The sequence below is a fragment of the Balearica regulorum genome, chromosome 2, assembly GCF_011004875.1.
Source record: "Balearica regulorum gibbericeps isolate bBalReg1 chromosome 2, bBalReg1.pri, whole genome shotgun sequence".
Classification (NCBI taxonomy): domain Eukaryota; kingdom Metazoa; phylum Chordata; class Aves; order Gruiformes; family Gruidae; genus Balearica; species Balearica regulorum.
In genome coordinates, this window is record NC_046185.1 from 124,610,099 (window position 1) to 124,636,426 (window position 26,328).

The window sequence follows — 26,328 nt, forward strand, 5'->3', positions numbered from 1 at the left end:
CATTTATGCCTTTGGGAGTTCTACAATTAAGCAGCTTCAAGTATTAGTGTACAAAAGATCCTTTCTACTCCTCTTTTTAAGTAGGGACTTGCTTACACTTGGTTTCTGCAAGAAGTGACCTGCACCTTACATACCTCATTTAGTTGTTTACTCACCTCCACCTGTAATAATTTTGCAAGTGTGGTCACTCACTCACTCCTGAAGCATGGAAGCTAATACAACCCTCTTCATTCTGAAAGAGGAAAGCAGGGGAGGATACTGCTCTCGATGATTTTGCCTTCAGCATGCCTTCTCCCATTTGCAAGGAAGGTCTAGATCAGATGACTTTTTCCTCTAGAGTCGAAGCGGTTGGTCTGGACAACAGACAGGCACGGGGCATCCATCTCTTCTGGTAATGTAGACTTAAAAATGAGTCACAGTAGGCAAAAGTACTATTGGACTCTCATACAACTCAACATTTTTATGGAACAGGTAAGTCAAATTGGTCCAAGAGGGTCTTCTCTTCTGCATTTACCACTTTTCCCTTCTGGTATGAGCATCTCCATATACCCTCAGCTTCAGATGACCAACAGACCAATTTTAATATATACCAATTTGTGATCAGTTAATACAACTTAAAGTATTCACCCTTAAGTTTTTATGTAGCCTGCCACACATTACTAAACACAAGCTTTAAATTCCAAAAGGCCATTTGTAAATTGGTAACAAAATGTCAAGTCCAGGCAGAGGAACAGACCTTCGCAGCTTGCAAACTGTAACAGCGTGCTTTATATCTTTAATTACAGAAAATATAAAAACCTTACTTTTGTGGTCAGAGATTATTTTATTCTCCATTCATTTTGTGTATTTCAGTTAAGTTCCACACAGAGGGGTACAGATGATTTAAGTCTGTTTAAATCAAGGCAAACGAAAGTTGGATATAAAATTTGAAAAGCTCATTTTAAGTTTTAACTACACATTTGAAGTAACCTTCTGTCTTTTTTTCTTAATTCCAGTTGCTCTGTATTCTTCTCTTTGCTTCAAATATTCTGTTTTGCACTCTTCATAGAATAATGGATCAGAATAGCTACAAGACAAATACATAATACTGGTTTTCATCTTGGAATATGGAACAAATATTTCATGAGTAACATTCATAACTCATCTTCCTTTCACACCCAAAGAAAATTTGCCTGCCTTCAATAATAAAAGACCTTTTTTTAAAAAGCACATAAGCGTTAATGTTATCTTTGTAAACTCTAAACACTGAGTTTGTCTGTGCTCTCGTGACATTGCTCCTTCTTGAGGCATAGTCCTTTGCAAGCCTCTACAGTGAAGCCACGAAGGGGAAAGGTAAAAAAGGGGAAAACCTTTGGTATTTCAGTTCAGCTACATAATTTGTTATTATCTGCAGTTAGCTTCCTCAGCATGGGAAGCTGCTGGAGGACACTTACGTTTATGCACCCAAGCAACTACTGGGAACAGGTTCAAGTGTATGTCTTTTAACAGTAAACACGTAGGTCCTTGATCACTAAATTCAATTCTTTTGTCTCATAACTCTGATTTTAAGTATAATTACTCCAGCACTAATCTTTTTTTTTCAGTAGTATTTGGTTTGGCTGCTGGTTTTGTTTGATTATAAAAAGACAAAATTTAATGCATGGAGGAATAGACAAACTCCAGCAAGTTCTCACTGCAGTCAGGCTTGAACTCCTGCCTGGCTGCACATGTATTTTCATCAATTCCCAAACCTGAGAATAACTGTCACTAGTTTAAAGACATTTAATCTTAATCTCTGCTTTAAAAGGGCAGGACACACATTCCACCAAAACCCAAACCAATCCCCTTCTCCCCCTCCCGGTCAAACTCAACAAACCCCCAGCCCTCACCCTGGGAAATTCAAGAATCTAACACTTCAGCCTGATGGCACTGGGGATAAATCAGGACTTCCAAAAGAGATGTTTTAATCCACCATGACATCGAATTGACCTCTCTAATACCTAACAATGTCCCATTGCTGCTGTTATTGCTGTCTGCAACAGCAGGACACTTTCAGGACAAAGACCAAATCTTTAAAAACCGTTCAGGAAGCAAAATCAGAACAAACTTCTCCTGTCTCACTAAGAGAGTATGAAGGTGCTTCTGCAGCTCACCCCCATTCCCTATGTACGCAATGCAGCACAGTGATACAGGGATATATGTTGTCTGGGCTGAAAATCTAGTTCCATCACCATTTAAATCAAGAAGAGATTCTTTATAGCCATGGGAGAGCTTTATTAAGGAAATAAAATCTTGTCAGGTAGCACCCCAACCAGCACTTTTTTTTTTTTCCCCTAAAGCAAAGATGCAATTTTCAGAAAATACATTGAAATCACTAACCTTGCACAACCCTTTTGAGAAGATTCAAGATTTCTACTCATTTCTGGATTAGTAGAGGGCATGCAACAAAAAACCAACAAAAACTCAAGAGGGACTTACTAGCCAACCAGACAATCTTTCAGTGCCGTGTTCTCTTGCCGACACTTCACCACCATAAGAAGACCAGTTTCTTGACAGCATTTAGTAAATGCTGGGGAAAAACAGAAAACAAAACCACAAACTAAATTAAAGTTAGAAAAATGACAATTGAAAAAAAAAACCCAAAACCCTCCAACATGTATACTATTCTATATAAAAAAAGTCACAGACCAGGTATTGTTATATTATTATTATTACCACCATAGTTGGCCTGGAGTCTCATAATGTTTCTAAGGTCTCTGTCACTTATTTAGCAGCAAGATTTTAATTGGGATTAATTTTTAATTGGGATTCTCCCCTCCTATCATACCACACATTCACACACATACTGCTGTTGCTAATACCAACACATTTCTGAAGTTATTCTTGCAGCAAATCCATGCTTCTTGTGCCTGTTTTTCATACTGACTACTCAGGGCTATCACAGCAAAACAAAAGGAAGCATGAAAAAATCTCGTAAGCCAGGGTTGTTCGTTTTCTCTACAATGAAAGCTTTTGAAATTACTGAAGTACACCTGGATCTACAAATTAAGAGGGCAGTAATGTTGACAGCAACTACTGTCTCAAAGAAACGTCACTGGCAATCACCTCCTGTGAAGGTTCCCTTGGGACAGGCAGTAAGAAGCTGTGAGGTCATGGCTCTTCCCTGGCATTTCCAAAAATCCCTCCTGGGAGTGCAAGAAGCAAGCCAGCAGTTTATCAGCTGGGAGTGCCAGGTTGTACTCCGTGGCACTACAGTGCTCCAAGAAGGACTGCTATCTTCTCTGTATCTTCCCTGCATTGTGTAGTGGCCCGTAGCTGCTCTTCAATATGGAGTTTCTGCAAAGTCCAAATGGCTGGTAAAGAGCGCTGACCACAAAAATACTGATGATCATCCACATTTCTGAGATTGTGATCTCTAGCATTTAAGAACAAGGGAATATAAAAGGGAGGAGAGACAATGATCTGTCTCCTCCCAAGAGGAATGATCTTGCTCAATGAAGTGAAAGTCGTAAGGGTTTCCAGACTTATAGACAAGTCAGTGAGATACTGAAAAAAAAAAAACAGCGCTGCAGGCTGGAGGGGAAGCAAAGTCATGGTTAAGGGTATGGGTTTTATCTGGAGTAACTAATATTATGTCCCATTGTTACCAGCACCCTGTACAGATGTTTCACTAAACAGTAAACTAGGTAAGAATTAGCTGTTATTCCTATCAGGAGATTTCAAACTGTTTTGCTATAAAGGGTCTGAGTTAGTAATCATCTGTGTTTAACAGGTGGAAAAAGAAAGAGAGAGAGAGAGAGAGAGAGAGAGAGAGAGAGAGAGAGAAAGCCAGTTGTCCAAGATCAGCCAGTAACCAGGTGAAGCACAAAGTCAAATCCACTTGTCCCCTTCCAGAGAGGTCCATCCACTTCTCTTCTGAGCTTTTCCTGGAAGGGATTTAATAGCCAACAAATCTAGGGCGTACAGAAACTGTTATATTCCTGAACATCTTTAGGAAAACCTATAGCTAATCCACTAACATCAAAACTTAATGATGCTACATCATACAAAAGGTAAATCACATTATCTATACTCAGTGTATATGTACATTGAGTATGTTTACATACATTCAGTAGACGCACACTGAGTATCATATATATATATATGCTCAGTGTATCACTCTTATTCTGTTTTGTCCAAAACCTTGCACTTCATGTACTCATACCAGAATCTTCCACTTTTTGTCCACAGCAATCAGATAAGTAGTATTTACAGAAATAAATAGCGGCCACTGAAATGGGCATTAAGCAATCGCAGACCTCAGTGGAACAAAATCCACTTCTAGTATCCTGGACATCACTAACAAGACCGTAAGGAGAAAGCAATCCAATAGCTGCAAGCAACCCCTAGGTGAGGCTCATCTGCTTGCCCGTGGCTATATTAATTAGGCTTTTGATAAAATAATTTACCAAAAAAATTATTGTTTGCTGAAAATGCTGATGGCAGTCTTAAGTGTCCTTACACTGCCGAAGTTACATACATCTTTGCAAAACTTTGCAAAGAACTGCCGTCTTATCTACTTTGAAGACATTATTAATGAACACTTAAAATGTTCTTCAAGACAGCACGTTTTGTTACACCCTGGTAACATCACCATATGCCTCTTGACAATGTCTCAGATGAAAGTATGCAAAAAATGGGATTAACCAGTTAATTGCTAGTTGGGAAGACACTGTAACCTCTGCTCAAAAGATATCTAATTAACAGCCATACTCAGTTTCTAAGATCTTGTTTGATATGTCTTTCAGTTTAGATCTAAAATCGTCCCAATACACAAGCACAACTTTGAGGGTACTTCTGAATAGCTAAAGTTTATGAATCAGTGTAAGCTCAGAACAATACAAGAAGCGTGCTGTTAGATTATCAAAATGTTTCTTTGGCTTTTAAAGGTGAATCTGACATTTATTCTCTTGTTTCCTGGACTGTTTACACTGAATGTCCCTACGTCAGCATCTCAGAAAAACCATACCTATTATCACATTTCTAAAAATGTCCTTTTTCTGGGAAAATTCAGAAGCCTTTGAAAGCTTATGGTTTGTCTAGTGACCAGTTTGATTTCTACTCTCAACAGGCGCTTTCTTAAGTGCTGTGCTGGGTTGTGGTGGTGGTGGTTTTTTTTGTAGCAATCATTCCTTCTGGAAGCTGTGAAGTAAAAAAACCACTGAAGACAACAGGAGGTCCCTCTCACTTGTTAGCTCACTGGTCTTGATTGGTTCAAGGTGTGATGTCCCAGTGAACAAAATCTGAACTGCAATTGCAAGCATTCCCCGGCTTCAGAAGGCCCCGCCTGCAGTACACGGCCAGGCACTGTTGCAAAGGGATAAAACTGCTTCCAGCTATCTACCCTTAATGTTGCTGTAGCTTAACAGAAGGGGAAAAAGGAACAGGTTAAAGCATACTAGACATCCTCATATAAGCACACAAAACTTGACGATCCCTCTCTCCTCTTACTTCTAGCACTTTAAAATCCCTTTGGCAGTCACATAAGGACTTAGATAGGTTTAGTTATAAATGTTTACCAGAAACCTTACAGGAGTCTGGAGAATGTTGGTTTGTTTTTAATTATGCTCTGTCTTGCTTGCAACTCTCTCATGAAATGAAGTAACTCAACGTTGAGCAGCACAAAGAGTGTTAGAACTACTGGCACGGAGAATAATCTCACAAATAGCGCACAATAGTTCCAGATATAATCTCAAATCAAGAATTAATCTCCATCTCCGTAATCTTGACAATCACCACTCATTCCTCCCTCAAGCAGTATCTGCATTGTAGACCAAAGCTTCAGGGTGCATAGCAAGATACCACAAAAGCAGCAGATACACCGGATCTGATTACAAACCATTGCAGTTTAACACTTTAGCAGCAAGGAGTGGCAATCAGAACGCGAGGGAAGCCTGTCTCACACTCAAACAAACCTGCTTCCTGATACTGCACATGATACAAAGAACAATTGCTCTTTCAGAGCAGAACTGATATTTTAGAAATTTGCGTGTCATCCAATCGTTACGACTTTACCAAATGCCTCTTCCATAACTTTACAAGCTCACGGGCTAATACAATGTTTTCTTTCTCCCTGCAAGCAGCAAGCTACCAAAACAGAACGTCAGGCAGCGGCAAAACTGGATGCAAATTTGAGCCAGTCTGTAAATTCAGTTCAGACTGTAACACAACAGAAAGAATCAAAATTTGATTGCTTCAATCAAATAATAAAGGTTATCCTCAATATTTACAAATACAAGTTAAATAAAATGAGGGTCAGAGCACAACACAAGAGGAGTGAAAATGCCTTGTTAGGGAAGGAAAAAGCTTGCCCTCCATAAAATGAACCCTGACGAGGCTTTGCCAGAACAGCTACACACATCCATCACGGAATGCTCTATGTGCAGACAAGGACAGATCCCAAACCGTGTCAGAGTTGCAGATGTCTGCCAGTTACCACAGAAACTGATTATGGACCTTTCTTTCACCCACAGCAGTTATGGCTCATGACATATCTGACATAGGTCAGGCCCACAGGCTCTTCTCCATGCCATAGGCTGTGTCTAAGTGGAGGCATAGTTACATATATAAAAAGCAAAGATTTTATGGGAAAAAAAGTAATGCCCTGCCCCAAGTGTAAAAATAATGAAATTTTTTGTGTGTGTGATTTAATAAAGCAAGAAGATGATATTTGTAGGGGAGTTGTAAGTATTTTCTTTTTACTTGAAATATTTAAAAATATTAGATACTTAATTATTTCTTTGGGCAAACCTGAAAGTCTTTCCATGCACAAAGCAAGAGAAGAACAAAAAGTGTTTGGGACCTACCTCTAGACAACCAGCTGCACAGAACCTGTGGTCGATGTAACAATGCCAAGGGATCATCATTACTATTTCCAGTGTACGTATATTTCAGCGTACGTAGCATGAAGCCTATTTCTCAATTTCATTTTTTGCAGATTCAGATTATAACAATACATGGCACTTCCCTATTGACTCATACTGCAAAGTGTTGTGCAATTCATATAATATTAGAACTGCAGTTTTACCAATCACAATTACGTATCTATTTTGCAGATGTTCTTGTACACAAAATAAATGAAATATTCCCCATTATCAAGATAAATTGATCCTCTCAGGTCTGGCTCTAGTTTATTTAAAGTCTTTACAATTTTACTACTTAAGAGAAAGTCCTACAGAGGTGTTATCGCACCATTTATATTTTCTCAACACTTATGATACTGCTATCACACTCTTAAAATAAAAAAAAAAAGCTTGTATCATGATCCAGACCAGGCTTACGTTCTATTCCTGGGATAGGTTTTTTTCATTACACAAAAAAGGAAATGGTTTTGTCCGATGCGTGGGTCATTCCTTGAGCTCTACCACTGGGTGGAGAAAAGACGCTGAAGTAACAATGGGGATTTGGGGGGCGATGGTAGAAGAGGAGGAAAACAGTTCCCTTTAAAACGTACACAAGGACAAGATTTTAAACATCTATGTTTGTACAACATGTACGAAAACATTAAAATGATACAAAACATTATCTAGCAACATTTTATGGCAAAGTTATTATGCTTTTAATTTAGTACTAAATTGTGATTTATTAGCTTGTTACTTTGAAGATTACTCAGTATGCACAGAACAGATTACTGGTGCATTTAATGAGCCAGAGGAAGTAGTAGGATGAACATGAAAAGATTGTTTTACATTGTAGAGTACAAGCTATTTGATATTTCTAACACAGTACAAAAGAAAGCTTCTCCATAGATTGATCATGGTTCAGTTAACATCACTGAATATCTAATACCTCCAACTCAATTAATTCTCACCTGATTAAGATCAGTCTGATATTCAAACTAAATCATCTCTCCAGTCAAGTAGAAATCAGTATTTCTGATTTTACTTTTAAATTACAATAACAAATAAAATACATGCATCGTCAGTATGCCAGGAGTAGCTTTCCTATTCTAGTCTACTATGGCATGCATAACACAGCTGATTAAAGAATTATTCTAATTTGAGCAACAATATATATAAGACAGATTAATTTGAATAGAGGGAGATAGCATGAAATAATTAAATGCATCTTATATAGGGCAAAGAGAAAATTGACATAAAATAACCTTGACTCTTTCAAGTGAACCTCTGTTATCAGATCAAATACTTTGTCTCCACAAATAATCATTTGCTATAACATAAAAATAATCACATACTTTCCATTTTCCTGCAATCACTACCCTCCCAAAAAGCTGCTCCATGTCAGCTTTTGCAGCTCCAACATACTGCTGGAGTTATTTGTCCTAGGGCAGACGATCAATACGTACTAGCACACAATGCAGGACTGGGGCGGAGAGACGATTCCAGGAATCCAGGAATTTTAGGGAAGGGGCTAGTCACCGTGTTAAAGATTTCTCCTCCTGCCCAATCTTTTCCAGGGCACTCTCAGCACAGAAAACCAGCTTTCTCTTAAAGTATACAATGCAAACAGAGGATCCTCCAGTAGACTACAGCATCTCTTGCACTCCAGTATGAAGTGCTGAAAAGTAACTCGTCTCACAATTCAACGTAGAGCAGGAGAGAATCATCAGGAAGGCAGATAGCACAACTGCAATCTGCAGAGGAAGAATATTTCCTAAAAAACTAGAAACTGTTTCTCTAAGCACATTGCCTTGGGGTAAAGAATACGTGTTATCAGTATCCTAGAAATAAGTCTGAAGACTTTGCATTAAGGGACATTTACAGTTAGAGATGAAAAAAATAACATAATGAATCAAAGGACCCAGTTGTCCAGCATACCATCCTTCTCAGAAGCCAGTAATAGCTCCTTCAGAAAAAGGTGCCAGAAAGTCTCCATTATGGAAAAATATTTTTAAAGTGAAGTTTCTTCCTAAGCCCTATCAACTGTAAGCCTGGCTTATAACTTGATGCATAAAGTTCTCACGTGCCTTTCAAAACCCTTACCATCGCTTGCACAGTAGGTCTAAACCGACAAGCCTCCAAGACAAAAGGAAGGAAGGAAGGGGGGGAAAAAGGACCCCAGTATCAGAAAGGCATAAGCTAGCCTTAATTCCTTCAACATCTATCTGCCCCCAACTATTACAATTGTGGTTATTTGTGTGGTACCATGGATGCCTTTTTCATTAGTAAGTTTTTAAAATCCTGCTGCAAAAATTAATTGGCCTCAACGTATCCCTTGGCTGGATGTAGAATAGGCAAAAGCAGTAGAGAAGAAAGGCACTCTGCACAGATCAAAAACGTTTCAGGGTTGAGGGGTTGGGTTTTGTTGGGTTGGTTTTGGGTGGTTTGGGTTTTTTTCCAGAACAATCCAATTACTTTCTTCGTAAATACCATCTACCTTCACTTAGAAGCAACAGTCTTCAAAGTTTTCATCTCTTAAATGCATAGATATTACAAGTTTCTGGTTTTGGTCAACTGCTCACACCTGGCAAAAGCATTTCTTTTCTGCAATTAAAGCTTAAAAGGGGCTTTTCAAATGAATATAGGAAATAAATGGCTTATTTAAACTTTCTGGTTCAAAAGTTATGAAAAAAATACTGTTTTTTTCATTTGCGTTTGTTAGGGTTTTTTAGAGACCACAATACCACACCAAACACATATGTAAGGCATGTAGGGATTCTCCAACATCACTTAATTCAAAACAGAAGTCATTGCTCAGCTGTTGATCTACTTTGGATTACAGAAATATTAACAGGGTTTCTGTTGTTTTCAAACCCAACAATCATTAAAGACCAAATTTTGGGGCAGGGAGGGAAGAGGATTTTAAGAAACTAGCATCACAGAAAGACAAATAAATCCAAGAAAGCCATGAACAATGAAGACATAGTCCCATTCCCATATGATGCAGAGGAACCCCTCTCACCAGACTCCATTATACATGCTCTGCAGTCTAAAATTTGCTCCCATTCGGACTGAGAATTGTGGATGTTTGTCAGAGGTATGTCCAGAAACCCCAAGCAACAGCAGGGAAGTACATCTGTCTGTCCCAATTAACCCACACTTGTACACAGCAGATTGTTGGACCTTTTCTTCCTAATTTCATAATGAGCACTAAGAGACAGTGAATGAAACTGAAAAGAAGCAAGTTTAAGAAAGAGAAAAATTGTTTTGTTTAAAAAAAACAAAACAAAACTGAGGAAGCCAGCCAAACACAATAATTCAAACCAACCCAATCAGCATAACTAACAAAAAATAGACAAATACTTCAAACTGTTAACAAAACCACACCAGATTAAAGTACTTAGAGTTAAAAAACAGAGTTCTGAAAAAATGCATACATGCAACCTCATGGTATTTTCAGCAGTTCTTAGTTTTGCCGCTTGGACAAGGACAGGTCAGCTCTCCTCATTCTACCTTTCTGTATCAGTCCTGCACACATGAGATCTGACCAAAATGACTATTAGCTGTAGCGTAGTGGGCACAAGCTTGACCTGATTTGATCTCACATCCTGGATTTCCATATTTGTCAGCATTTTTTGTATGGGTGTGTATTTCGCCCCAAACACACAGAAATATAGTACATTGTCACATTTACGGAGCAAGTTCCAGCAAGCCAGCTCTTCAAGAGCAGAGACAAGTCCTCCCGCCTCTGACTAAGCAGGACACCCAGAGCACAGCAGTACAAAGAAGAGGGTTATGTCCTCAGAAGACAGAGGAGAAATAACAAGGGCCTAACTAAGATGTATAACGCTCTGCAGTGACTGTACTTTGCCAGGCAAGGCAGATTTAAGTGCTCAAAGATGACAAGCTGCTGGGCTATTCCGGCAGATTTGTCAGAGAAAAGCACACCTCCTTTACTTCCCACTGAAATTACCCAAAAAAAAACCAAACCAAAAACTTTTAAGCAAAGTAAACACATTGCCGTGAAACAGTTTACTTGGGTAAATCATGATTTGCCTACTAAAGGTAGTTGCTTTAGGAATGTCCCTGTCAAGTACAAGCACTGCCTTCTACATAAAGTTTCAGGGAAAGCACACTCAGCAAGCACAGCTACCTAGTTAAACTGCACTGTTTTTCAACAACTGCTTCCTTTAAGACTGACTTGATCTAATTTTCCTCCCACCCTGCAGTAAGTATCCCTGACATCAAGCGTTACCATACCAGGCGCTGGAAGAGGCAGAACTGGAACAAATGCAAGTTCCCCCATGGCTACTGTCTGTCACTGCCTGCTTCTATATAAACAAGTGCATCCAACTTGAGCTGCGCAGAGTAGCCTTGCCGCTGCTTATCCTCCCTCCTCCTTTGGGAGCTGCTGAGCCACTCAGGGATAACTGAGAAGTTAGCATAACAGATGATTAAAAGAAACAACATTCCCCTCCCTCTGTCCCACAGTGACTGACTCCTTAGCTGAACTCCAAAGTTTAAAAAAATAATTCTATTTATAAAAGACAGAGATTCACCGAGTGGCAGAAATAGCAGTAATGTCCTTCTGCCACACGGTGGAGATAGAGCAGGATTTATGTAACTCTTGAAGAGGCAATTACACAGCTATTCCACCATGACACCAGCTCTAATTTACAGCGTGCTGCTTCGGGGATATTTTCCCTCCCTCAGTTCCATTTCCGAAACTGTGATTTTTAACTCAAAGTTCCAGTATAGAAATTTTTTTTAACTATTATTATTATTATTTTTAGAAGTAGTATTCCCTCCTCTGAATGAAACAAAATATCCTCTAAGCACAAGTGAAACTGATTTCAGGGTTCCAGCTGGAGGGTGGGGGTGGGATGGAGCATACAGAATAGGGTCAAAATTTCAGGCCACCTGGGCACTCCAACAAGGATAAAATATTAAAGATTAATACGCTTATGATCTTTTAAATGAGGAAGTGACTTTCCCTTACAGGTCATAATTCATCCTATATTCCTTCCCAACCATCATTCCAACATCTCCGTAACAAGCTACCACATACTTACCTTAGTTGGCAGTGTATGTTCAGCCTCTCTCTTTTTTCAAAAATTACCAGCCTTCAGTGTATGCTGGTGTGGAGGTGTGAGAAGAATTCCTGCTGAATGAGGTACTATTCAGTGTTTGCAAGGACGACAGAACTAGAAGCGCAATTTTTCAGGGGAAAAAAAATTGTGCTATGTCTATATTCTGACCCGTATACTGAAGAGTAACTTGAACCTTTGCAATGGTGGCCACGGTGTGATACATTGACTATGTAGGCAGTCAGAATTTCAGGCTTCCCCATTCATTTCATGATTTTGAAGAGATTAGTTTTAACAATGTGACAAGAAAGCACACTACCAAAGCTTAGCAAGATTTGGAAACTTGGTAGTAACTGCATAACATTTATCTTCCATCTTCTGTAAATTGTTTTAAATATATGACTGTGATAACTGGGTACCTAAAAAGGACTGAATACCAGACAGCAAATAATGCAGCCACCATACTCTTCCTGTAACTTTGAAACTGTTGCACAAAACCTTTTTCAAATGATAAAAGCACTACAACTCAGTATTTTGTTTGGGTCCTGGCAAACTCTCTGTAAGCTGTGAGCACTGCATGCTGCGCCGCAGGAACAGGACGATTACAATGCTCCCCTTGATCAGGAACTCCCCCACACCACACACTCTCCCCAAACTAGTAATACACGTTTTCTTGAAACTTTTCAGAGACATTAAACTGAACAGATGAGGCCAAGGCTATTCAGAACAATGCAAGACCAGCAGCTTATTACAACCTTACTTACAGAGCAGTTCTGTTCTGGACCAAAACCTTGTGTAAAGATTGCTATCAGGTCAGGTACTTCTATCCACAGAGGGAAACGGATCACGGAAGGGAGGGGAAAAAAAAAAAAAAAAAGTCCTAAAAACAACCAACTCACCCTCCCCTCTAACCTACCATGTCTTTTCATCCAACGTACAGCTTCCAGGAACCATTTACTGCCCAGGCAGACTGGGCATGGATGTCAAGCATCAGAGAGCAGAAGGCAGAACTGATGACAGAGCTCTGCTGATAAAGTCATTGGTTTTGAGAAGGAAGCACCAGGCTGAAGCCATGATGTCATGCCCAAACATACAGCAGATACAACCAAGCAGATGCTTCTGTGATACTACTGGCTGCCGGAACTAAACACTACCAGGCCAAAACATTATACATGTATAAGTGGTTTTAATAACAGACCTGTTTCTATAGAGAAATTAAGAAATGATGCTATTTCTCCATAACAAAGGTTATAATTTTGAAGACAGTAAAACAAAATACTTGCAGACAGAGGATTTACAAACAAGCCTTTGACAAATCTACAAAGCAAAACAAAATACACCAGGAACTCTTTGTCAGCAATGAAGTCCCTCATAAAAGAGCTATTCTTCAGTGTAAAGCTTAATGGGTAAATGGCATAAAAATCTGTATAACACCATAGACTTTACTGGCACAAATCCAGACTTAGTTTGGTATAATGAAGCCTCAGGGACAGTGCTCTAACTTCTGACAGTCAACTACACTGTGTTCCTCAAGCTGTATGCACACATGTACTCAAGTTTGGCAAGAGGTGGGTGCTTGCTTAATTGCATCTGTTCTGCCTGCTCCAAGTATTTGTTTCCAATGCAAAAAGATTTTAGAGTAATACAGTCTCAACAGTGTTACGAAAGAAACCGCAAAAATAATCACATAAATGTGGTTTCCATATTTAGAAAAACAACCACACTTTAAAGAATGTATTTAGCAACTCTTCAAACAAATAATAGCAATGCATCTGCTACAAAGCCATTGGCAAAGGAGACATTAAAAGTTTAGATGAGGAGAAATATATATGCGGCTTTAGTTTAGAAGCCATTTTAGTCACACTTCTTCCCATGGCATGAGGATACTTGCTATGAAATAGCATATGCTACCCAAACAAATAAGAACTACTCTCTTTTTGTCAACTGCTTTCTAAAGAAGGAGACAAAGTTCGTTTCTAACAAGTTCAGTCACAGGATCCATAACCAGGGCTCAGGCTGCTGTAAGGCAAGATGTGACAGAAGACCCCTGCGCGTTAGCCAGTGGCAGCAGAGGACACGAAGAATCCAAAGCAGCATTCAGTGGCTAGCACACAAGCAGAAACTGACTGAGGGTCTTAATGCTGCCATTACTGTGGCTGCCTCAGCAGCACCATTACATCCCTGTGTAACCTTTTGTCTTCTGCGTCTACTTAGGACCGAAAGCTCTTTGCGGTGTATGCCAACTTCTATGTAAGGATCTTTCCTGGTTGGGACCTCTCAGTGCTATGACTGGATGACTGCGAGTACCTTCTCCACTGGTACACTGCCATTACAAGGACATAATCTGGCTAAAAATATCTTTCCCCCATTTTCCGGGTTCTGAAGTAAATGAGCTTCACTCACTGAATGCAGATGTACACATGCCTCCACCACTACAGATTTGTCAGTATGTAAGTTTTTCCAAAGACTTCTCTCACCTTTATTCTGAAAGAAAGAAAAAAACCCACCCAAAAGCTAGCATATGCTGTATTAATGTAAAACCCCTAGAGGGCAACTAAGCTTCAATTTCAACCTGCATAAATATTCAGCTCCTTAACTAGTTTACAGATTATGTAAACTATTTCCTTCAACCTTGTTTTTTCTCCCCTCATTTAAAAGAAATGAATCCTTTTCATTCTCAAATCACTTTACTGCTGCCTATTTAGTGTAAGTTAATCACCACTGCCCAACCAGAGACTGAGTTCTCAACCCAACAAAGCTCAAACGTGTGCAAAAGAGAACAATAAAGAAACCACATGCAAGGGTCTCACTTAAAGACAGAAAACAAGCATATGAAAGTCTGAAATCACTTTCTTTGCATTGAAGACCTTTAACAATACATCTTGTTTATTATTCAGCTTAGTATTAATTTATTGCATGGCATCTGTTCTTTTGCACAGCAGGCTGGTTGCAAGTCTCAGATTTATGAATTTAAGTTTATACTGTTGGAATTGTTTATCTGTTTCCCCCTACATACTATGAGTTCAGCATTATATATCATAAGTATTTGGGGACAAAAAGAAAGAAGTGGTGAAACAGGAAGTAAGAAGTCAAATTACCCCAGTTCTGGAAAATAGCTTCATTTATTCTTCAGTCTTCAACTAGAGTCTGGGACTGCTGCTAGTGGAGAAAGAAAGAAAAAAAATGGAAAATAATTGGGGCCATAAAAGTCAAAAAGTTTCATTTGATTCCAGGTATTCTCCTCAAATTTTAAAATTGGTAACTCCTGTGTCCAGCTGAGCCTTGTTTGTAATGAAGTAGCAGGCACCAACTGCTTTTCCCCTACTTTCCACCAAACCTTGGTGGGAGCTGAAAGGCACTTACTATCCTGCCAGTCCACATCTGCATGGAACCTGCAGATATATTCATGTTGGTAGAGGAGGCACTAACAAATCAATTGGACTCCCAAGCAATGTGGAAGCAACCTGAGATAGGGAGGAAAAAAACAGCTCAAAGCAATCCTTAGCAAATGCTCGCAAAGCCCAAGGGTTTCTACATGGCTTCTGCAGGAGATCAAATACCCTAACAAAAGCTCATAGCATAGCCATCCTTGGTTTATGCATACTAATGCAATACCACATACACATTGACCATGATAGTTCTCCTTCATATATGGTCTTATCCTCATTTACATGTGTGAACAGAGACTAAAAATGACTACCATTCATTTTACCTAATGTTAGCCACATGAAATTTACATCTCTCACTTAAAGCCGATTCTGGAAATACCTTGCCTTCCTTGTTGCCTTGGCACAAAACAGAGACAGAGCGAGCAAGAGCAAGGGTCTTCCAGAATGCAGTTAGGTCCCTCCTAAGAGATTTAAACAGGATGACTGGTTTAGACTAGACATAACTTCCAGATGACTAGAGCTGGGATGAAATGTCTCACATCCCACATGACTTAAGAAAAAATCATTAAGGAGGAGTTCAGGGAGCTGACACAAGCCTCCAAGGCTAGTGCTCCACTCACAGGGGTCTCCTCTCCCAACAGTGCAGAACAGTATGAAGTAACTGTTGCCCCACTAGGGCTTTGAAGAGAGGAGGGCTAGACATCGTTTCTTATTCAGATTCATCCCCTCTAATTGCTTGAAATATAACAAGCTTTAAGTGATCATTCTGAATTTTTGCCACAAGTTCAGCCAAGGCTTAAAGACTTGAGCACTGGAGAACTGTTAGTACAAAACTTGCCCCAGTAATAATTTACTGTACAATCAGTTAGAGTTTGGACACACAAAACACTGATTACTACCATATCTCTTTATGTGGATGCCCACAGCATGTGGTAAAACCTAAAGCTTGTAATCAAACTTAATACATTGACTACATTACATTAGAAACTAGTGAATTCCACCTGCTTCACATAAACCAATTATAGTCACTGCTACATTTTACCCTTTATGGGAAACGCATCTAGGTGGACCTGAAATATGGTAATGCAAATACCAAATTAAGTTTAAGTACTTTTAACACACTCAGAGGCGATTTTTTTTCTCCTCATTAGAGGAGAATTAGCTTTCAGGGCATTGCAACTCAAACGCTAGGGCAATGAATATAAGCAACATTGGGTCTGGAACAACAGCACTGCACTGAGACCACTGCTTATGCCTCAGAGTGAAAATACTTTGATGAACTGCAAGCCTCGGGTGAGACCAGGAGATCAGAATTAGGTTGCACTAATAGAATTGTCTGTGAAATGTTGTATCGGTTTCCTAAGCTCAACTAGTTATCATTTAGAAGAGAACTTCATTCTGTAGTCATGCCAATGCAGCAGTTTTCCACAGAGACAGTGATGCATTTAAAAATCCAACATGGAATCCTACCTTTCATTAACAATAGCAGTAATGAGATACTAATTAAATTCAGGTACATAAAGGCATATTTGAATACTTAAATAGTTATCTAGAAGAGAATGGAACTAGCATATTTAACTTAGGCCAAAAAAAACCCCAAAAAAGTAATTCACATGCTATATTTTCCTGAATTGGTATTTAAATGGCAAGAGCAGAAGAGAAAAAAATGAGACCAGAACTATTACTCTGAATTACTAGTCTGTTCGGACAATCCAAGTAAACGAAAAGTTGCCAACTCAGTTAAATATCTTTCTCTACAGAAGTACAAAAACTATTTTTGGGGGTTGTAATTTACCTAAGCATTCTCTGCCCAACAATCAATATTTCTCAAAAGTTTATGCACAGTCAGTAACTAGCATTTACATTTATTTGATGGCAGAGTGAAGACGACAGATTCCCCAAACAATATTGTTTTAAAACTGCTGAAGTTTTGTAGTTAGTCAACAGATGAAGCACATCAAGATGATATGCTCAACACAATAGACTTGCTGAAGCAAGAGGATTCTTTTCCACACCATTCTTACTCCCGACAAAGGAATTAAAACTTTCTCAAGCTGCTTTAAATGTATAGAATAAAAAAAATTCCATCACATATACACGTATATGCTTTTTATTTTCCAACTAGTTAAATCAGGAATAGTTTTCAAAAGCATGAGATGAGGACACCTCTATTACAAAGAGAAAGCTGAAGAACTGTTAGTACTATTACTCTACAGTAATGAAGCATCATGAGATGTAGATAATATAAAGTATGTTAAATGTAGGACATAGGACAGAAGTCACTGAAGACACCACAGAAGCTCTGAGCTCCTGAGGTTAGTAGTCTGTTAAAGACTAATTAGTTAATTACTAATTAATGAGTAATTAAATCCTTGGTTATATAACCCCAATCAGTACACATTCTTTTAGATTGCTCTTTTCCATATTCCATGGAAAGGAGTGGTAACTTTCTGTTCATTACCTAGATACATGTTGAAGCCTACGTTACGGTAATAATGCAGAACAGTGTCTTAAAATAATATGAGAATGTAAACCTTATGTCCTGGCAGAATTTTATCCTGAACTTCCCAGCAGGCAGAAGCAATATGCCCATTTGAATCCCTGACAATTTACGCGCTTGCCCTGTTGTACTGGTCACAGTCAGCAGGCTGTGTTTCTTCAGCCACGTTGACTTTTGCTTTCAAATGTCTCCCTCACTGAGGTGCTCTGCTATCTGAGAAGACAGAGAAGGGATTTTTTCTGTACACCCAAACTCTGTGCAAGGTGCATTGTCGGAGTAGGAAATGGGATGACACACAAACCAGGCACCACGTTCTGCAGATTACTATTCTATAGTCATACCTAGGATGGGTATCATTGACATATTAATGCTTGTGCAAAACCTGTAACACATGGGTTTTCCATATTTAGGAGCTCAATTTCTTCAGCAATGTTTAGACTATACTTTTGTTAGGCTGCTTCAACAACGAAGAGAAATCACACTAAGTTGGAGGGTTTATACATTAAGAAGGAGCATTAAAAAAAAAAGTCCACTCAGAAAACACAAAGCAAAGAAACAAGAGGAAGAAATCAGGACAGATGAGGAATGACAAAGATTATTTACACCAGAAAAAATAGAGAGTACTTTCATCGTTGGCCTTATGAATTATTTTGACTGGGCTGTCAGATTCACTGTAGAAAATTACCACCCCAAAGGCAGAAAAGAATGTAATGGGCAACAAAGTATAATATTTGAATTTGCAGACTGTGGTCACTCTTGTTTACTAGATACAATTTTCTTCAACCTGAAAGCACTATTCTCCCTGTAAATTTAGAAGTCATTTTTTTACGTTGTGATATTAAGGTTTCTTGGGGGTTTTGTCTTAAATTTACCATGCTCCTCAAAACAACTCTGGAATCTCAGGGTGTGACACCTTCCCTAAGCAATCTCAGGGACTCAGCAATAGCAATGCTTTTCCAGGATGGTTACCAAACAAGCCTTTTATTTTCCCTTTTCTTTTTCCCCTTTTTGCCTTTTTTAGATAAAACAGATTGTCCTATTTCTTCCATTCAAAGTTCTGCTTTTATTCAGACCACTACCAGGAATCTGCCCAATGTCTGAGAACATAAATAGCTTGATATACAAAGAAAACTTAGTTTAGACATTAAAAAAAACCCAAAACTTGAGAACAACAAAAAAAAAAAATTCTTTGAACAGTAAAAAAATAACTAAGCATTGGAACAGCCCGTCTACACAAGCTGCAACATTAGTCAGATTACAGGACAAACACAGGCAGACTAGATATGGCCAAAAGAGAAGACAATGGCCCAAAGTGTCTTCTCAAAGTCCTTTCCAGCCCTGCATTCCTCTTAGGCTTGCCAAATGTGCCCTCCAACACAGACATAATTTTCTACAGCACTGAGGCTTGACAATCTCTTTATAGAACTGAAGCTCATGCTATTAAAGCATGGTTAGACCAGTCTAGATTGCATCAAGAAGTCCTGCTTTCAGCTCTCTCCTATGTGCTTCCACATTATACATTTCCTATACATTTCCCACATATTAAATAACAGCATTCAGAAGTCTTTTTTGCCAACGTAAGCTGTCTCTCCATAAAGTAACTTTTAAAAGGTTACATTGACAGTCTCACAGCCACAGGTGAGATTACATCTCAAGCCGCATCTTTGCAGTGCTTTTTCACCAACTTCACGAACATCCCATTACAGCAAAGCGCATAGGATATTTCTGTCACCAAGAAATAAAGCAAGACCTGTATCAAGCCTGGTATGCAAGTGTAATGATGAATTTATATTTCTTTATATTCAGGTTACATCGAAGAGGGGGAAGAAGAATGATGACTAGATACCTCCTTGAGAGATTCTGGATCACTGACAGGAAGAAAGAAGGCTATAAAGTGTAAGACATTATATGTGATAAAATGCATATAAGGAAATCCTGAACTTGACTATCAGAAGTGAAAAAAGGCATTTCAAACTTAAAGAAACCTTTCTTTAAACTCATTTTAGGAAAAAGGTGAGAAGACAGATCCCTTAATACCATCATTAAAGTCCAAAATTCCCTACAACTATTTCAAGTCCTTACCAATACAGTGGATATCAAGAGAAGAATTTGTTTACTCCATCCAAGGGAAATTTTCATGTACTGCTTCTCCTACGCTATTTTCTTTAAAATTCCTAATTTAAGTTCCTTTCCTACTCATTATCCCAACAGAATGATTACCTTCCATCCTTTATGTGATTCCTTTCAAATCCTTTACTAGTATCCCTCTCATATCTAGAATACAGCAGCTAAATTGTTTTTCTTGCTCCCTGTTTATAAATTTAAAGCCTCATCCATACCTCCAATGCTCTGTACAGTTCTAGTATTCTTTGTCCATCCCCTTCTACATCCTCTGACCAGCTCTGCAGCTCTTGATTACTCATGCAAAATACTTCTCACCTTCTGTCATATGCTTACACTTCATGTGAAGGTATCTATCCTGATCTTAGGCAGCACACATTTCAGGCACTCTTTTCTGCAAGGTTCCTTTCTTCATATTTTTGAGGGTGATAAACTGTTAAAAATAAAATTCAGAGGGATGACAATAGAGCAGAAGTGTTTTATGACCTTTTATTACTGTAGCCTTTACTCCCTTCTCAAGCATCAGACTTGTAAGTAGAACACTCTTCAGAGCACAGATCTCCCTACTCTTTTTCCATACAGCACCACAGAGACAACTACTGGAAAACAATTACAATAGCAACAAAACTAAATTTGGGGGTGGAAAAGAGGGAGGTTATTTTTTGTTGCCATTACTAAAAGGACCTGAACAATAACGTACAAGAATGTGGTTTTACTCAGCAACAGACAACATTGTTTCTACTTTAAAAAAAGTTGTGCATTGTCCGTGTTGCTACCACAGGATCCATTAACTTCTATATGAAAGAGTAAGTGCCAGAGGGACAATTTAAGCTAAGCAATCTTTAGAACAACTGTTCCACACAGAAAAAGTTTCAAATGTTTTCATCTCAAAATGGGATGAAAATTTGGGATTTCATTAAACGCACTCTGATGTTTCCAGAACACCAAAACGCATGAAGAACACTTAAACCACCACATCTTGTTGAAAGTGTCTTTGTTCGCCAAACTGTATTTCAACTTTAACTTGCATTCCCCTATTGCCTGACGTGATTCCTGCCCTTTTTTTTGACTGGCTCTGCTGACTCATAATATTCCATACAAAGATATGTACAACAGGTATAGCTCTCCAGTCTACAGGATTAGATGAACCTGCAACTATTATTCTGATTCTCGTTTAGCTCAACTGGAATTAATGCTTCATTTCAGTTTTTGTGATTTGGATGAGCAATTTTCTTTGGCAAATACACTTGCTAACTTCATACGTTTTCTAAGGAACAGTGGAAATAAGTTTTCCCCTACTACCTTAGGGTTCTTTACAAGGTCAATACACTGCTTGTAGGCTATTTGAAAGCTTACTATTTATTGTATTTCTGAATACACAGTAGCTACTTTTTGACCAGATAAGTTCTGTTTTCCACTGCTGAACCTAACGGTATCTACACAACACATTCTGACTTCAACAGTTGAAAAATAACCTATTTTCTGTGTGAAAGTAACCCCAGGGTAATATTCATAATTCATATACAATATAAATATTTATACACATGCAAAGGGAATATAGCATGACCTCTTAAAAGTATTAGATGTATTTACACAAAGTGCTAACTGTGTTACTGTTGAATGTAGTATCTAAGAGGGTTTTATAATCCAAAATTGCAAAGCAACTACTTAATACATCATTAAGGACATGCAGTTAAAATAAGTTACCATAAATCACATGTACTGCCACAAACAATGCATCGCTATGTGCAACTATGCCACAGTAATACAATACTGTAACACTCTAATATATAAGCTATGGTATCTGTAGGTTATCACCCCCATCAATGAATGGATACAAAAAGAACCCTACAGAATTCCAAGAATGCCCTCACTTGCTGGCAGTAAGAATGACTGACACAGAAGAATCAAAACATGTCACCTGGGAAAGAAAACTAGGAGAATCAGCGAATACTGTATATAATACCTAGGAAAAGATACAAACCTAGTATTAGTAAGAAGCTGCAATAATAAGCACCCTAGTGTCCCCTCTTTTGTTGGGAGAACTTGACCATGTATGCTCTATCCACTGGCTGCTGCCCTACGGACACTCACTCTACAGACACTCAGCAAAAGCAGTTCTATAAAGACTGATCTAAATACCACGAAATATCCCAAGATCAGTAGCTACAGGCAAGTTTGTATTTCTCTATTTTCACATCTTGTGTCAAATCGACCTAACCAGGACACTAAGACATGGAACCAGCTATTCAGACTAACAGTACAGAGTTTATCCGTGGAGCACTGGAAATAATTGGAGCACAGAAGGCAATCATAGCCTCAAAGAGCTCAACACCAGACATAACGCAAACAGATTCAATTCTTTGAAAGTCACAGGATATACATTAATGCTAGCATCCTTCCTGAAAGAAACAAGTCTGAAGAAAGGATGTCAAAGAAGACTTTTACACTTTTCTCATCACTGGGCAAGGAATTTCCAGGTACAGAAGTCACATGAAGAGAGAAGCAATGATCCAGAATTGATGGGGAGTTTGTCAGGGAGTAGTGATATCACTAAAGGGTAGAAACAACCAACGATCTTGGATCTTAGTTTCAAGTCCAACACTTCCAATAATCCAAGAAATGGTACAAAAGGACAAAGGCAATTGTTTTTCTCCTTTCCTTATATACAGTTAAAGTTCTTTCATTCTGCAGATGTAAAAGCACTATCAATCCACAGTCTGAAAGAACGGTTTTCCTTCTAGAACTGCATCACCAACTTAAGTCCACGATATAATAATTGTATCTCATCATAAAAGCTGCAGAAGAAGCAACCCTATTGTTCAACCTTCAGCAGTTAGCTCAGTCAGTGCTCGTCATGGATATTACTACCATGTACTACAATAATCCAAAAAACATGCAGGCATCCTCTATTTAAACCAGCATTTGTTAACATCATGTAATTAATCTATGCTATGCTAATACATTTTTGCTGGACAAGGAAAACAATTTGAAATTCAGGATCTTAACTGGAAACCAATAAAATCGCTAACTTGAGAAAACCAAATTGAAAGACTGGACAGAATATATGTAACCTATCAAGGTTGTCATCTATGAGCTCCGAACTACCAATATCACTTTAATATCTATACATAAAAATCTCTACCAGGTAAAAGAATCAAAATTAAGACAGTGCTTGTAGGATATGGCAACCTGGCTGAAATTGATATTCATTAGAGTACTCTTTGCGTGAATAGGAGCATTTGGACTCTGTGGTCTTTATCAGAGCCCCAGCTGGTAATGGTTGAAGGTTAATGCCTTACCCCATTCTGTTCAATTTTCTGTCCTAATTAGTCCTCCAAATCTATAGCTGTGAGCACCAAGTGTCTGTGCTCAAAAGAAACTAATTAATGCTAGCAAATTAGATCAAGTCCAAAGATCCAACAGCCAAACTCTTAAATGCTCCTTGTTAATAGGAAGTGTAGCTGTCAATAACTGCTGTTGGTGGCTATAATGAGGCCTCTTTCTTTCACTGAAAGTGATTTCATTTCTCTTTGTCCCTGTAAAAGCTGTTCCATTCCCTAATAAAAAAAAAAAAACACACAACTAAGTTGCAGTGGTAAAGCTAGCAGTCTGACCCATTTCTTGTCATCAGCTGGGTTGAAATGACATGGAAGGCAAGGAGAGAGGAAAAAAAAAAAATTCAAATAGGGTAAGTTCCCTCCCCAAACATTTTCTTCAAAGTCCTAACACTAGTTAGAACACTTAAATTTCCATCACCAAGCAACACAATATGCTCTCATATTTCTTTTCTATAAAATCCCCTAAATTAGCTTAGCGTAGTTAATGCTGTAAATATAATTAAAAAAAGACCATGAGATCTAGGATCTCTTTTCTTCAAATTGTAATTTACATATAGCTGTTCTCTCTGCTCAGTTTGTTGGAGCAAAGCTCAATATACCATAATCCCTCTAGAGATTGTATTAATTCACATAATTAAACATGGTGAGAGTAAGTATTCATTGGAAATATATAGAGCTGAATCATTTTTCCAAAATAATGGCTATTGTGCACAAACAAGAACATCATATAAAAATCCAGCATCTTACTCTCGAGAAACGCTAACCAGAGAAAAATACCTAGTAATTTATTACCAATACTAAATATAGCTGTACACTATCAAAACAATCTAAAAGAATGTAAATAACTGACAACACAACATTTACAAGAGTAATCTCAACAGCTTCATATATGGTCATGGGGTTACACACAATATGACTATAATGTACTTTAATATTCAGATAATAAATACAGCAGCAGAGGATAACATTTTTCTCTTCTTCTCCACCTGCAGTTTTGTCACTGGATTGAACTTATGTTCTCAAATTATATTAACCTTCATCTCATGAAAATGAAGTTGAAGGCAATAAGGCAGCATTCTTTTTTCATTCTCATAAAAGAGGGCTATTTCCAGTCATAAAATCTATGATTCCTCCCATGTAACCTCTCAAGCTTTCCATCAAACTCTGAACAACATCTACACAAGCACATTTAAGCAATTTCTGGTCACAGCAGCTCAATTAAAAAAGAGTTTCCAAGAGCTGTCATGTTAACACATTGATTTTTATCAGTTACTTGATCTTTTTTGCTTTGGTCAATTGGGAGATCACTATATTCCCAGATACTCCTAAAATATGTGAGTTTTAAAAATTTGTAAGGACTGTATTTTCACAATGAGGCAAAGCAGATGAGCAAAGTTCAGTTATAAATGGTGAGTTTAGTTTTAATTTGCTTCAAGAAAACAAGACTCATCAAAAATTTTTAAATGTAAGCTGTCATGTAATTTCCCACTACTATCAGTCTTAGCATCTGCCAGTATCAACCTCAGAACCATGACTATAGGTACCAACAGGTTAATCCTCCCCCAGCATTCGGCAAGGGTTTGCATCTATTAACAGAACCCGGCCTGCAGTACAAAGGAAAGTGAGCAACACCACTGAGTAACATCAAGCTGAAATTTGCTAATTATTTCACACATTTCATTATCTGCATTTCTGATACGAAAGTATATATAACAAGACTTTTTTCGAAAAAGTACTATCTAAAGGTGTGCTTGGGCATTTAAATGTGCAGCATCACATGCAGTTCAATCAGAAATCTCTTCAGTTTTATGGGCCTTGATGTGTCAGGTGTAAGGGTCATAGTCTAGAGCAGGTGGCCCCTACGGGGACAGAGGTAATGTCAGTGACAGGACTGTTGAGTAACTGCACATCATCAAAACTCTGGTTGACACTGGTCATGCTCTACTGTAGAGAAGCCTGCAGTAGTGTTGCATCCCATCATTTTCACTAAGTATCAACATGAGCCCTGAGGAGGAGAGGGCTAATGGGGAAACTGGAGAATGGGAGGAGGGTGGCTGCTTGGAAATGTCCTTTTCCAGCCACACTTTCCAAACCATTTTTAAGGCCTTGCCAAATATCTTAAGAGGTTTCTTCAGCAACGTAAATCCAGTTGCCCTAATTACCTACTTCCTACAGCCAACAGAATCAACATAACAGTTTGCTCCAGGGAAGGTCCTCAACTCAGCACAGGTGGACACATTCCCCCTTTTCTATCCCTCCCATTAAAAAAAAAAAAAAAAAAAAAAGCAACAGAACAACTTGTCATTTTGGTCAAATGGGTATCTCCCACAACAAGCTTCAAATGAGATGGGGACATTCTTATTTGCAGAGTCACAGGCAGGATCAGGTCTTCAATCATCCAAACTGTTTCCTACTTGACCACCTTCCTAATGGCAGATCCAGGTTGATTTGAACTACCTATCCCTGTAGTCACTCTGAAAAGCGTGTAGCTCAGTTTCTCACATGAATCCAGGAGCCTTACAAATGAGTCACAATTACAGAAGACATTTGAAAGTCACTCTTGGTGACCTTTAAAGGTGCAAATCCAGACCAAGTACCAGTAGTAGACAACAAAATCTAGCAGAAAAAAGTTTAGAACTAAACTCTTTTGTCTCTGGAGCAAGATTGTTTTTCTCCTGTCAACTAAGATTGTGGGGAGAAATTGCTTTACAATACAAAAAACAGACAAAGCAAATACAACAAATATAATACAAAATTATGGTCTCATGACAGACTCAATGATCTAGCACTTTCTTTTTGTGATCTCAACTTAAGCCAAACTTCCTCAGAGTCCAAACCTGCAACCTGTCCAAGTTAGTCAGCTGCTTCTGGTTTTACCTTCCAAGCCAAGTAACCCAAAATCAAACTGAACTGAGTGTACAATCCTTAAAGTACTACTGTTTGTGTATTTGTCTTCAATGGTTCTTCTCTACCTAAACCAATCAAGTTAAAAATTTCAGAATGGGTAACTCTGAATAGCAGAATAAGTGCTCT

General features: G+C 38.4%; 1 protein-coding gene across 4 annotated transcripts in view; it reads right to left on the minus strand.

Moving 5' to 3' along the window:
* Positions 1–803: 803 nt before the first annotated feature.
* CMC1 (C-X9-C motif containing 1) overlaps positions 804–26,328 on the minus strand; it is a 42,645-nt gene continuing 17,120 nt past the window's right edge. For 3 of the 4 annotated variants that reach the window (XM_075745753.1, XM_075745750.1, XM_075745751.1), the window contains 2 exons: positions 2,458–2,548; positions 804–1,066 (listed from right to left, as the gene is read on the minus strand). In XM_075745753.1, coding sequence (XP_075601868.1) covers positions 952–1,066; positions 2,458–2,548 — 206 coding nt within the window. In that variant the 3' untranslated portion in view covers positions 804–951. Of the gene's footprint in view, positions 1,067–2,457; positions 2,549–20,272; positions 20,355–26,328 lie in introns of those variants that run through there. The other variant, XM_075745752.1, reaches the window with a different exon arrangement.